Source organism: Maylandia zebra, linkage group LG5 (assembly GCF_041146795.1).
Source record: "Maylandia zebra isolate NMK-2024a linkage group LG5, Mzebra_GT3a, whole genome shotgun sequence".
NCBI classification, from domain to species: domain Eukaryota; kingdom Metazoa; phylum Chordata; class Actinopteri; order Cichliformes; family Cichlidae; genus Maylandia; species Maylandia zebra.
Window position 1 is genome coordinate 20636032 of NC_135171.1, and position 14669 is coordinate 20650700.

The 14669-nt window shown below is 41.6% G+C and overlaps 2 protein-coding genes across 2 annotated transcripts; both read right to left on the minus strand.

The window, feature by feature from the left end:
• Window positions 1–192: 192 nt before the first annotated feature.
• Window positions 193–4692, minus strand: myl6 (myosin, light chain 6, alkali, smooth muscle and non-muscle). The gene is made up of 6 exons (XM_004544910.5): window positions 4502–4692; window positions 4198–4225; window positions 3139–3282; window positions 2386–2559; window positions 2146–2223; window positions 193–521 (listed from the first exon to the last, which is right to left on the minus strand). Exons 1-6 carry the CDS (start codon window positions 4502–4504, stop codon window positions 493–495), a joined length of 456 nt encoding a protein of 151 aa, XP_004544967.1. The 5' UTR covers window positions 4505–4692; the 3' UTR covers window positions 193–492.
• Window positions 4693–6262: 1570 nt separating this feature from the next.
• tsfm (Ts translation elongation factor, mitochondrial) lies at window positions 6263–11087 on the minus strand. Its single transcript, XM_004544911.4, has 6 exons — window positions 10929–11087; window positions 10524–10676; window positions 10296–10424; window positions 10021–10143; window positions 8665–8746; window positions 6263–6850 (listed from the first exon to the last, which is right to left on the minus strand). Exons 1-6 carry the CDS (start codon window positions 10974–10976, stop codon window positions 6459–6461), a joined length of 927 nt encoding a protein of 308 aa, XP_004544968.1. The 5' UTR covers window positions 10977–11087; the 3' UTR covers window positions 6263–6458.
• Window positions 11088–14669: the final 3582 nt, after the last annotated feature.

Sequence of the window (14669 nt, forward strand, 5' to 3'; positions counted from 1 at the left end):
TGGATGTATCTAATTAGCTAATCAGACAATTATCTCCAACTGATTTTTATTTTTGCTCAATGTGTAAACCTAACATCACTAATTCATATAGTTCAGGACACGACACACAAATCATCTGATATCCACTTAAATGATTGTGAAATATTTTTCATCATGCTTGTAATGCGACTTTAACCAGACTCACAGGCCTGATGACACTTTGTAAAACAGCATTTTTATTTCAAACTTTCAGAAATCCCATTATTATTTCCATTCACAAGAAAACTGACAAGACAGATAAAGATGACAAAAGTTAAACAATCCGGGGGGATAATACTACTGATTGTGCCTGCAGGTGAATGTTTGGAAATTGAGGTGAAAGTGTCTCTTCACATTTGACAGAAAAGGCACAAAAATGTCACAGAAACAAAACAGACTTATTGGGGAAGGGATGACATGGATAGAAGGGCAAGACAACAGAGAAAATAATCCGGAAGTGGTCCTCGGAAGTTCTCAACCACTCAGCACCATCCGGACGAGCTCTGTGTGGAGAGTGATGGAGAAAAATCAGCATTTCAGAGTACAGACATAAAGTCGGGTATAAGCCATTTCCTAAACAGCCATATCAGCAAATAGGATCAAAAGCCTGAATTTATTTAGAATAATTAGATTTATGAAAAAAGGCAAACAGCTAGGGAAGGAAAAAAAAGTGTGGTAGAAATGTTTGAGTTCTGCAGACAAATTTAAATAAACAATTCGTGTCTGCTTGCCGCATTTTAGCTCATGTTTACACTTGGTTCACCCTGAAATCCTTTTCCCCCCTCTCAAAATCGTTAGCGTTAAACATGGGAGCAGCCTTAAGGTGTGCAAGGATGCTACATGCAGGCCACATTTAGGTGGGGCTGAGGAGCACCGCAGGAGAGAAAGGTTAAAGGTCAGAGAACACCATCAGTGCTCAATATCTACAGACTAACATCACAATTCATTAAAACAAAAATTAAAAACAAAAAAAAAAGTTAATTCACTACCCTCTGTTCAACCAGATATTATATGATGGACAAAAGCGATGAGACAGGAGTCAGTGAGCATGAGGCAGTCGCACAGCTACGGTGGCTCAGAGGTCAAACACTGCAACTTAAGAAAACACCAGCAAACAGAAAAACACTGCAAAAGTGCACAAAACAAGACAGAACTGTGTCTGGGGAGACATTAACAATATGCAGAATATGCAATGTCTTTTATGATTCATATAACACCATTAGCCGTTTACTTCTAGCTTCTCACTTGTGCATCCCCTCTTCCCAATTCTGCCTGCTGGCATTTCAGTGTTGCAGTGTGTTTGACTCAGGGCCTCCGTAGACAGAAAAACACTGTGTACAGCGGCCCTACATTCATCCAATGCAGCCTGAAATCTATTTTAGGCAATACCCAACAAAGCTGCAACTGAGAACTCAAATGTCCAACTCTGATGAAATGAATATCACACAGTTTTTAGCCCGACACAAGGCTGCGCAAAGTCCCACTAAGATTATGTGACAATAAAGCAGGTAAATATGTGTAGCTGGCACCACAGCACATCTAAACCAAACACTCTGTAAAACGATCTCCTGTGCTACGTGTGAGAAATTTACAAAAGCTACTGAAACTTGAACTTGACTTTGAGATTTGATTTCATCTAAGATTTTTAATTGATGAACCTATGGTATAATTTCAAAATTCTATGTCGCCTTATTATTACGTTACCGAATTCACAAACTTGGGTGTCCACGCAAGGGGGGAAACTTTTATGTCCTTAAAAGCTGCCCCCCCATAATTGTGTTTTTGTGGACATTTTGTTGACTCCATTTATGCATAGGGGATTTTCACATACTTCACTGAAGAGGGATGTGTCACCCTAGTTCTGCCACTGGTCCATGCCGCCTGCCTGCCCAGCGGGGTAATGACAATACCCCATCAGCCTTTTACAGCTCAGGGGTAAAAATCAATGGCAGTAGTGTTATTTTTCCTCATATAAACTGGTTCTTATTTGTTATTTGTCACTGATTAAGTCACTTGGATGAGTGACGAAACGTTTCTCCCACTGAAAACGCTACGGCCAGATGAACAGAATAAACTTTTGGAGATTCTTATTTGTTGTTAAGAAGGTTTTTATGCACAATGATCTACCTTCGTAGTTAATGCAGCCATTGGCGTCTTCATGTCCCGCTAAAAGAGTCTCCACCTCTTCTTCTGTCATCTTTTCACCTAGAAGATAAAGAAGAACATATTAGCACTGAAGCACAGAATTAAGAAATAGACATTTGAAAGAAGCAGAAAGCACAGCCTTTACACAGATAACTACTTGAACGCAGGCCAACTGTGATTTATAGATCGTGACTAATACTTCATGTATTCTGCAGGTCTTACCTAATGTGGTGAGGACATGACGTAGCTCAGCTCCCATCACTGTGCCATTTCCCTCCTTGTCAAAGACGCGCAGGCCTTCAACAATGTCATCAAAGGAGCACTGGTCCTTGTTCTTAGCAATGGCCTGATACATGGGCAGGAACTGCTCAAAATCCAGCATCTTGGTGTTCATCTCTGCAGGGGGACAAACAACAGTGAGCCTTCAATGGTGAAGGTGAATAAGTGAATACGTTTGAGATAATGTGAGTTTTTGGGTTGAATTTAGTAGAATTTTGTGATGTTTTTCTGTGAGGCTTTTGTTTCTTGCCCATTCATGGTGATGATTCAGAGTTCAGTCACATGGATGTGGGAGATGATATTTAAGGCTGACACAAATAACCTGTTCATCTGCATTCAGAGCTATGTTTTTTCTGCTGCCACTTTCTTTGGACCTGCTGTGGTGACCCTTTGGGCAAGGGAACAGCCAACAGTAGCATCAGATAAATAATGTTTTGTGCACATTGTTATTATGATCAAAACTCAGTTTGCACACAGCAGTAAATTTAGTCAGACATGTGTTTTAGTTCAGGTGTGACTCTTACAAGTTACACTGACAAAGTAAGCCACTAAGCAGTGACTTATCACCTGTACTACTTTGCGGCGGTTATAACGAGACCTTGTAATTGTACACCTGACCACACTCTTAACCAAAACAAACTAATGCTGCGGTGATAGTCATCTGCTTTTGTTGTGAGTAGTGAATCAGACACTAGCCTTCCAGCTTGGGGTTTCCCAGGACTTTGAGTACTTCAGCATTGACTGGGTTCTGTCCCAGAGCTCTGATAACATCGCCACACTGGCTGTAGGTGATCTTCCCCTCGCCCGTCCGGTCAAACAAAAGGAAGGCCTCTTTAAACTCTAGTGAGAAGGAAAGCAAATGCAGAACTCCAGTTCAGCGGCAGAGCATGTTAGGTTCCCAAAAATTACAGACAGGCCTTCATGACACAGGTAATGACGTGTGCACTAAAGCTTTATTGATACCCTGTATGTAGGAAGGAAAACGTGATTTTTCATACGTTGTTTTGACAGTAAACGCTAGCAGCTTCTGTGCATTTCATTTCAAAAAAGCAAGAGGTTAGCAAGTGGGCCAATAAAATTCTCACGGCTGTAAATACTTGTTCGCAATCAATGGTGCTCTTACAGTAAAAATAATACACAGCATTTCATTACTATAAAATACACAATGTAGTTTTTTCCACTGGAATCAAAAACTGACACGCTTCACATAAACCAAGTCAGTGGTCAGTGTGCAGCACAAAATTACAAAAGCATGAAAAGTATTTCTGTTCTGTTAAAAAACAAAACAAAAAAACAAAAAAAAAAAAAACACTACAAAGCAAACGTACCATAGCAAACAATGTAAACTGTGTTTCAGTGCCGTTTGACACACCTACACCACAAAAATGTGAGTCGTTATTGTGTCTGCTAGCATATCACACATTTAAAAAGCTCAAGCATGCAAACAAATCAACATGTTTCACCCAAGTCCTGTTTTGCAGGTTAGCACTAGTGATGAACTCAGAGTTAAACGCTTGTCCAGTTTGAGTCGTGAGGCGCCTTCAGGTTTCCCACAGTGAATGCCATTCAGTGAGGTGAGTTAAATTTAGCTCACTTTCACATTGCAGTTCTCATTTACCTGCAGCGATCCTACTCAAGTACAGGGCCAGAAGTCAGAGCTTTCTTCTTTTTTTTCTAAATATGTACTGGTTACATTAACCCGATGAATGTTATGGATAATAAACCCCTTTAACACCTTTTCATAATGAGACTCACCCATGATCTGGTCCTCCGTTAGGTCGGACTGGTTGAGGCACAGTTCAGAGAGAGAGAGGAGAAACAGTTAGATGAGACAAAACGACAGAGACTTCAGTGAGATTTACAGATGACTTAATCCCGCAATGCCATCAATTACAGGCAAGAAACGGCTCGGAGCTAAAGGCTCGAGTGAGTGAAGCAGGCTAGCAGATTCGCATTTAGCGTTACCTGGGCTGGATTATGAGATGGTAAAATCATTTTCCATAAATACAGCAAAATGCCGATATTTCCATAAAATTTTCTGCGGGAATCTTTGACTTACCATGTTTGTTTGTTTTTAGAGGGTTTAGATGACAGATGGCTCAAGCTGCTGGACCTCCTCTGAGCTCCGAGGACTCAAACGGCTCCTGCGTGGTACATCCCCGGTGATGTCACCGTTGCTTTGGCAGCAACAGCCAATCACATGCCTCCATTTAACAGCTGCATTTCTCGCATAGTTGCAGGGTTGCAGCTCGTTTGTGGTGCAGCACGGTGCTGCAGAGCCATAACCTGCACGCGTGCTACACACCCCCTTCCGGTTTTCTGAAAAAATAAGATGCGACACATTAACACACAAATGTAAAGCACAGCTACTGCATGAACGCTGTAATATCGAATATTTTTAACGGGGAATTCCCATCGTTGAGTCCTGCTATCGCCACACATTAATGGTATAAACCTGTGACAGATGACGCTGTCCTTTAGACTTAACCTAACACCGCCTACTTTTTAATCCCGGGCTCAGTGAAGAGCCAATAATCAGGCAGCTTGACAGCTTTGTGCCTACATTGCATCTGCTTACCCTGACAATAGGTTATCAAATGGGTGAAATTCCTCAGTTCTATTTTTATTGAAGCAACAGCACTTAACGAATGTATAGCTTTTTCTATTAACAGGAACCTCTGTAAACGTTTCTGTAAATTAATAAAAACTTTATATTTTGAACTGCCAGAGCTTTTCCCCCCAGTTTTGCAAATTCATCATGTAGTTTTACTGGTGCAACCCACTTAAGATCATTGTGGGCTGCATGTGGACCACAATAAAATGACTTTGACATGATTTATAGGGTGATCTAGGCTTGTTTTTGATGAGGCATTTGATATACTGTGTGCACAGAGCACTTCTTCACTGAAGCATATCATAAATTTTTTTATTTTATTTTCTTCAGTCTGTTTGGCCCCATCATCTGATACTCTCTCTTCTCTCAATCCCCAACCAGTCGCAGTTGGCTGCCCTCCCTCAGCCTGGTTCTGCTTGAGGTGTTTATTCCTGTCAAAAGTGAGTTCTTCCTTCCCACCGTCTTCACGTGCTTGCTCGTAAGGGGGTTGTTTGTTAGGGTTTTCTCCACAATACTGTACTGGCTTTAACTTGCAGTATAAAGCACCTTGAGATGAATGTTGTTTTGATTTGGTACTATATAAATTAACCTAATTTAGTGATAAGGTTTAAAGTGGTTTTGCTAAAAATGTTGTTCTTTGCAATGAGGATGCATAACAGGTTGGGCAATTTGTCAGGAACGGGATCACAGATACAAGCGGTGAAAATGAGCTTTCTCTGAAGGGTGGCTGGCCTCTCCCTTAGAGCAAGTTCAGCCATCCGGGAGGGGCTCAGAGTAGAGCTACTGCTCCTGCACATTGAAAGGAGCCATTTGAGGTGGTTCGAGCATCTCACAAGGATGGCTGCTGGGTAAGGTGTTCCAGGCATGTCCCATCAGGAGGAGGCCCTGGGGCAGACCCAGGACATGCTGGAGATAATCTCTCTTGGCTGGTCTAGGAATGCCATGGTGTTCCCCAGGACAAGCTGGAAGAGGTGGCTGGGGAGAGAGAGAGGTCCGGGCTTCTCTGCTTAGGCTGCTGCCCCCGCGACCTGGCCCCAGATAAGCGGAAGATGGATGGATGGTAAGTTCAGTTAGGTTACAAAGCAAGAGGTTCGTCATATATAAAGAAAGAAAATAATTACCACTAAACCTTTTCATTTAAAAAAAAAAAAGTATATTTATGTGTTAAAATGCAGAATAGTGTATAAAATGAAATACTAAGACAGGTTTTTCAGGAAAAAGATTTTAATGTTGGATTGGTCATTTCATCAGGTACCAGTGTTTGCGGGCGCACACTCTTTCAAATTCATGATGCTGTGTGACTGTGATGCCTCAGTCTTACAGAGTACACAAAAACCTGAATTATATTCACACATGAAATGAAGACATGTCAAATTCAGCTGGATGTACAATTTCCCTCTCTTCATTCTGCGTCTTCAGTCGTCTCGCCGCATTGAAATCGGACAAAGTCTAGCACTCGAGCCTGCTGACCTCTGAGGAACTGTGCCACAGTCCTGCTGGGGTCTGCCAGGAAGGTCTGAGGCAGCAGGCGTGTCTCACTTTCGCCACAGGGCAGGTCATCCATGTTACCCAGAGACAAAGGCGACTCTCCCACTATATGCTGTCCCAGTTTACGACCTAGCATTTCCTGCTCTCCTTCCTTTCCACCCTGAAATACGACCAGGGCTCCATAACGGCCCATGGCTACCTCTGTCTGGGTGCTGATGCCGCCGTGTACATATGAACCAATTTTCCACTCAGCAGGGATGCCCACCGTCACTGCCCGCTTCAAAGACATGTTCTCACCAAGGCGACCTGAGGAGCAAGAGGCACCGATATAAAACCAAAGCCTGCTGCAACAGACTGTTCATTTTCATGCTATTAAGCAACAATTCAAAAACTTGACAATTTCAAATTTTGTTCCGATTATATTTCTATTTATTTACATTTTGTTTCAAACCAAACAGCATGCACTCCTTCCTGACAATCTGACAGCATCTAAACATGTCAGCTTTACACTTGAATGAACAACCTAGCCTAGCAACTTTTCTGTAAAACTTTAACTGCCTAATAACATCCAGCCTACTGCATCAGTTTAACAGCCAAAGTCTGAATGTATTGTTACAATATTTCATACACTGCTCAAAAAAAGTTACACTTTTTAATCAGAGTATATTATTGATCTGGTCAGTCAAGTAGCAGAGGGGGTTGTTAATCGGTTTCAGCTGATTGGTGTTCATTAAATTAACATGGTCATATGAGGCAATATCTGGACCCTAAGAGGTTACACAGGTAGTTTAGCTCCTCTATGATGGTACACTCGTATGTGTCATTGCCAGAAGGACCGCCGCGTGGCAGCACAGCCTCAAGAGCATGGAGGAGTTTCCAGGAGACAAGCAGTTACTCTAGGAGAGTTGGCTAGGGCCGCAGAAGGTTCTTTAACCCATCAGCAGGACCGGTCTCCACTCCTTTGTGCAAGAAGGAACTTGAGCACTGCCAGAGCTACAAAACGACCTCCAGCGGGCCACTGGTGTAAATGTTAATGTGTCTGAGCAATCAGAGACAGACTTCATGAGGGTGGCCTGAGAACCCAACGTTCCCTAGCTGGCTCTATGCTCACTGCCCAGTACTGTGGAGCTCAACTGTCATTAGCCAAACAATACCAGAATTGGCAGGTCCACCACTGGCACCTTGTACTTTTCAAAGATTAGAAACGGTTCCCCCTGAGCACAGACTTGTGTGATGGATGCAAAAGGGTCTGTTGAAGCCATGGAGAACGTTATGCTGGCTGCAACATTGTTCAGCATGATTGGTTTGGTGGTGGGTCAGTGATGGCTAAGGAATGCCACCCTGACTCCCATTAGCTATCCTTGAAATCCTTGGACCCATTGTCAGACCCCACACTGGAGCAGTGGATCCTGGGTTCATCCTAGCGCATGTAAATGGCCGGTGCCATGTTGCGAGAGTTAGCAGACAGTTCCTGAAGGATGAAAGATTTGATACAGTTGACCGTCCCCCACACTCGCCTGATCTAAATTCGATAGAACACATCTGGGACATTATGTTTCGGTCCATCCAACCTCACCAGTCTGCACCTCAGACTGTCCAGGTGCTCAGTGATGCTGTGGTCCAGATCTGGGAGGAGATCCCCCAGGACTCCTAATTAGGAGCATGTCCCCACGTTATCAGGCATGCAATACAAGCACATGGGAGCCATTCAAACTAGTGAGTACCATTTTGAGTTGCTGCAATAAAATCTTTGTAAGACAGACTAGCCTGCCACATAATGTTTTCACTTTGATTTCAAGGGCATCTTTAAATTCAGCCCTCTGCAGGCTGCTAATTTTCCTTTCCATCAAAGAATTTGGCATCCTTATAGATACATCGATATCCAACATGATCTCTCCCCCCCCCCCATTGAGATCTGATGTGTTTAACATATTTTTCTGAGCAGTTTACTTTAAGTGTGCACCACATTTCTCTCCATCTTATATTTCTATTAAGCTGTGAGCATAAAAGTGAAATGCCTGAATAACAGAAAACCATAATTTTAACAGACTGCAGTGTTATATGTCCCATGTGTGAAAAGTGCTTTACAATGAGCAGTGTCCCTTAGGCAAAGTACTGACCTATAGTGAGAGCCACCTGATCAGCTAGTGAAGTTCCTTCACCCACGCTGAGTTTGCTTAAGTCATCGCTTGACAGGACACTCTGGAAAGAAAAGCCAGTTTGTTAGTGTAAGGACTGCTACACAAGTGACTAGAGCAGTGATTCCCAAAGTGTTGGCGGGAGCCCCCTGGTGGGCTATGAAGGTTCTGCAGGTGGGCCACACAAATTCAGACACAAATTCAGTTTGAAATTACTCACAAGTATGTACAGTTACCTATTTATATAAAATGTATTTATACAAAAAGGGAATTTAAACTGGTAATGGGATGTGGTTACTTTACAATACTACTCATTACTCTGACTTAAATTTACTGCTCTTGTATTAAAGTTGGTGTCCCAGTGGCAGGTGGGTCATCCATTAGCCTAATACTTTGCATATAACTGGGTAGCATAAAAAATGTATAGCCAAAGGCCTGTGAGGTTGATTTTCTTTTTTTTTTTGTTAAATACAATTGTTCTTAAAGAAAATACAACATTTTAGCTCATATTTTGATTAGATTGAAGATTTAAGGTTGGACCACAGAAAAAGTATGCAACACTGAAGTAGTAAAAAACAAAAAGAACAACAAAAAACCAAAACACTGAAGTAGTAATGCACTTTTAACCTACCAAACCCAATGAACGACTGATAACACTGTTAAAGCATGCACTGCCATAATTTCTGTAATCTGTGCGTTTCATTTCACCTTTGGTGGGACATATGGTTATGCAGCTTCAGGTTGACCTGGTCAAGAGGAAACAGAACTATCTAATAAAGGAGATGGGTAACATCATCATCGTTTCCCAGGTTCCCAGAAGCATTCTTGAAGGAAGCTGCAATATATTCTCATCTGGCACGCGTCATAAGTGTTACTCTGTCAGCACTGACACATTAAAAACTCTGGTGTATCAAAAAGTTGCTGCACAAATCAGTTTTAAGAGTTCAAGTACTGGTGTGGCATAACAGGATGTTCAAAACACCAGATTCAATTTAAATGAACAACTAGCAGTGTTTGGTCATGGCTGTACACAGCTCATGTTTGCCTGAAGCTGCAGGACCAATTGCGATGCTCGTCCCTGTAGGTGCCCCATTGGTTGGTGTGCATGTTGATGTACCTTGTTGCTGATGTACTGCTGTGCATTCTTTCTGGTTCATACCTACTCTATTATGTTTTGTCTGAAGGCCACATGCTAAATCATGTTTTAGTTTAGACTTCCATGCACCTTAGAGGTAGGTGAAGTTGTGACACAATAATGATCTGTTTCCATTAACATTTATGAAATTAAAATAAAATAAACATTTATTTCTACTCCCAGGCCTCAGCATGCATCCTTACCTTTACATATCCCGACTGACTTTGAGTTTTATTTCTGAAGTGGGCCAAGGTGGCAAATGTCACATCCTTAACCAGCTGCTGGAACTTCTCATTGCGTGCCACAAAGTCTGTCTCACAGTTCACCTGCATCAAAAACAAACAAACAAACAAACAAACAAACAAACAAACAAACAAACAAACAAACAGAGAGACAAAAGACCAAGTTGTTGAGAAAAAGAAAAAAGGAGAAGAACTAGGAGGAGATGGCTAATGAATCCCCGCACCAGTGGGCTTACCTCAACCATTACCGCAGCTTTGTCCCCCACAAACACGCCGATCAGGCCCTCTTTGGCTTTGCGACCTTCGAGCTTGTTTGCTTTGCTCCAGCCCTCCTTCTGGGCCTGCTCATGCAGCCATGTCTCTGCCTGAACATTTGCCAAATTACATTGAAAACAGTCCCACAGCTCATTAGTGTCAAAGACATAACGCCGAACAGCACCTGACAGATTACGAGAGGCCCTCACCTGTGCTACGTCATTATCAAACTTCTCCAGGGCTTTCTTACAGTTAATAAAAGTGTAGCCGGTGCTTTTCCGCAGTTTCATGAGGAGGGCTTTCTCTGCTGCCAGCAGCTGACATCCCGTGTGTAAAGACTGCACATGCTGGCCAACACTGACCTTAGAGACACAGAGGAGCACACACCACAACTTCAACAAAGCAGCCACATTTATGTATTTGAGGACCCATTCTATGCCATTGGTCACAGTAAATACAAATTTATAGTAAATTTTGCTTCTGCTGTGATATCAAGTGGCTATGAAATGCACGAAATGCGAATGAATTAGCAAAGTTAAGTCACTGAAGATGTCCCGCTAACTCAGCGAGACAAACAACACGAGTTTAAAGTTAAACGTCAATCATGCCCTTACCTTTGCGACATCTCTTGTTAATGTTCTGAACAAAAAGGTTAGGGACATCTTCGCATCCAGCAGAAGTGAGCAATCTTATGAAAGCTCAGAATGTCATTGACGTCCACGCTGTGGAAGGAAGCCGTCCAGGGACAAAAGTGTTTAAGTGATTTGCTTGCACTTCTGCGCCACCTAGAGTACTGGAGGGCAGCCAGCCCAAGGTTTTGCGGAGCCTTGGGCAGATTTTGGGGCCACCGTCCCCAGCTAGTCCTACTATTAACTACATATTGTCCATGCTTAATTGTTTATGCATTATACATATTAGCATGTATATGTATTATATATTAGTATGGTGAAAAGAGTTAAAATAAACCAGCGGGTTCAATATTTTTATTGTTTCTGAAATGTGCAAACAGAGCAAAAGAGTCCCATAGAATGTAACACAGGCCTAAATGTTCTTTTTCACATAGTAATGTAAATGTAAAGACAGACAACTTTTACTAAATGAATTAGAAACTAACTGATTAGAGAGCTAATAGTCGGTTATCAACCATGATATCTGTGGTTTCCAGTCAGCATCACCTAAACTTTCCACACCTATACTGAAATCAAGACTCAGTTGATGCTTCTGTTTAACCAACAACATTATTAGTTAATGTTAAAGATTAATAACTCATATATTGCTTTGTTGTATGTTGCATGTATGCTGCTGTGACACCTCAGTTTGTTTTATTTTGAGAGGGATGAATTCTTTTTTGAGCTTGATGTGATCTAACACTTACAGTTTGCATGAACGTGACCCCCCAGCTCTGACTGTGAAAATGATAAAACTTTAAAGATTAAGGTTTAAGTCTGTTAACATCTTTATCAAACTATTTCACTTCATTTTGTATACACACAATAAGAGAGCTAGTTCTCTTAATAGTTTTCAGTCATGTGACTGACTCGCTACACTGGCAGGTACAACATCATAGGAAAAACAAAGATATGAAGAGAAATTATAAATTTTGGGGACTTGTGATCTCTTTTCTGACCTGGCAGCTTTATTTAAAACTCCTGAAAGCGGCGATGTGTCTCCCAGAGTTTCAATTTGATGACATCTAGTGGTATTTTGTAGAGAATCGCTCACCTTACACTGCTGCCAGGATAAAAGTTTTCAAAGTGCGAACAGCTACGTATGTTTTTGATCCTGATGGGTAAATAATGGGTAAATAATGCTGCCCTGTGGGATGTAAGAAACAAGAAATTTTTCATGGTTAAAACAAAATTAAGTGCTACAGGTTACGTTTTGTTGACTGAGACATTTAAAGTGTAGGATCAGAAACGTTCTGGTATTTTAGTTTGTCACATTAATGCCGTGTGTAGGAATGTTTAGCTTATTTTAGAGTTTAGAAATGTGTTAACATAGAATGTAGAATTATTTTAGAGACACTGACACTGCCCTCAATGTAATAAAGGCCTGACTGAATTTAGGAGTAAATTGTAGGAGACCCCTCCCCCAGTTGAACTGTGAAAGGTTTCAACATTTGTAACTGGATAACTGTGGTCTGGAAGGGAGATGGGTTTTATGACCTCTAGGGAGTCACCTACACCCACAGTGTTTTAACTGTCACGTACACACATCCACACGCACACTCACTCATGTGCACTCACACATGCGTACACAGTCACACACGAGCACTCACATAGACACAGACACAGAGTTTGCAGCACACTGTGGGGGGGTTTTATGATGGGGACGCCTCTATAAAGTTGGCTGTAACTAACAAAGGGGTGAAGATTTTGCAGAGGGACACACCGGCCTCGTCTTCCCTTCTAGAAGTGCATGCTTAAATGAAGATGAATAAAGATGAACAAAGGTTTTGTGAAATAACTACTGAGTTCCGGTGCCGTCTCTGGATGCCTCGACGAATAAAAGAACCGGGGTGAAACTGATTTCGCAACACGTGCCATATCAATTAAGTTAACCGAGTATTTTTCCAATGTCAGCTAAATCATTCCTACAGTTTAAATGAGCCGCCACTGACAGGCGTGGTTGCTGTTGAGAAGCAGGGATTAGTGGGATTTGAACCTGTAAGGTGGGGTTAGGAGAGATGTGCTTACGTGTTGGTGTCATAATCTACGCTGTTCTAGCAGCTCTAACATTGATTAATGCATTTGATAGCATTTAGGCCAAGTTAAACTGAAAGAGATTAAAAGAATGGCTGCACAGTGAAAGGACGGGCAGGCATGTCCCAGTAGCTGTCACATCACGTGAAAACTATCGATTGATCGATACTGGTCTGTCAACAGAACACAAAGCAAACATGAAGTGCTCCCTATGTCACTACCTGATGACGTGCTTGCCTGTGTCAGTCACAGCTGCTTCCTGCACTGCACAACTTGAAATTTCCCAAATGTGCTTGACTGCAGTGATAAACTACAGATAACAGACCATCGAAGCAAAATTCAAATGTCTGGCACAGCAGACGGTAAACAATTTGTCTCTAGAAGCAGATCATGATCGAGTTTGTTCGGACACAGTAAATGTATTAAACCACCTGAAAACACACAACAGCCTGCAATCTAATGAATGCATGAAGGGCAAGAGCAACAATGCAGTGACTGCTAATGTGAATCGTCTCTGAACTTAGATGTCCATAAAAGGTACTGTTACTTCAGTGCAAAGCAAAAGCCTCAAATATAATAACAACACTGTTATCTCAAATAGCATGGCACGAAATTGTATTAAATAAATAAAGTTTTTGGAAATTTGAATTTCAATCACAGCTCACACCCTGTATTTTCAAAGCTCTATAAATGCAAACACATCATTTTGGAGTTGATGCAGCAGTGTTATAAATCTAATCATTGTACGTAGTATCACTAGGAAGAATCAGTGGATGACAAAACACGACATACAGTGTGTTGAAACTTTTGAAAAGTATATTTATTTTTGCCATTGAAATGGGTAGAAAGTATACTTCTAGCAGTGCCAACATTAAATGTGCCTCAGACCATTTAGGAGCTGTAGGTATCAAAATAGAGCAAAAATGCAGTGCAAAAATGGTCCAACATAAACACAGTGAGGTTTGTCCATTCTTCGTAAACTTAACTGAAAACAGCTGAACTGCACCAACTGGAGACATCATGTTCAGTAATGATGGGCAAACTTTAAAGTATTTTGAGCCTCACAAAGAAACATAAAATAAATAATAAGTATTTTCAGCCTCATAAATAGTCAATATTTAACCAAAATAATATTTCCTCCAGTCAGGCCATGTAGATAAATAAAATATGATGGTAGATTAAGTGCTTCAGTGGTCTAAGCCTACGTCACAGCGTCACGTGCGCTTTTTACGTCCAACACAGAAACTGCAGTCGTGGTGCTTTCGTTTGTACTCGGAACTCGGAAATTCTGCCTTGCGAGTAGGAAGATGTAGGTAACCCCAGACTGCAGATGAGCTGCATATGTGTTTATTGGTAATTTGTTTTTGTAGAGGGCTAGCAAAATAACCGTTTTCAAGGGCGTTGCCATATTGGAATCCCCTAACCAGAACGCCGTTTACTCGGGTGTGACATCATTCCCAGGTCCGTGTTCTGATTTCCGAGGTAAGTCGAACGCAACACAAGAAGTAACCAATAACGACCCTATCTAAATCCCAGTAATGATAAACGTGTTCCTGATTTTGGCATAACTAGTTACTGTGCTTGTTGCCACAATAATAAGTGGCTGTTTGTTGATCCTCCAGCCTGGAGGATCAACATTTTACAACATCAGGC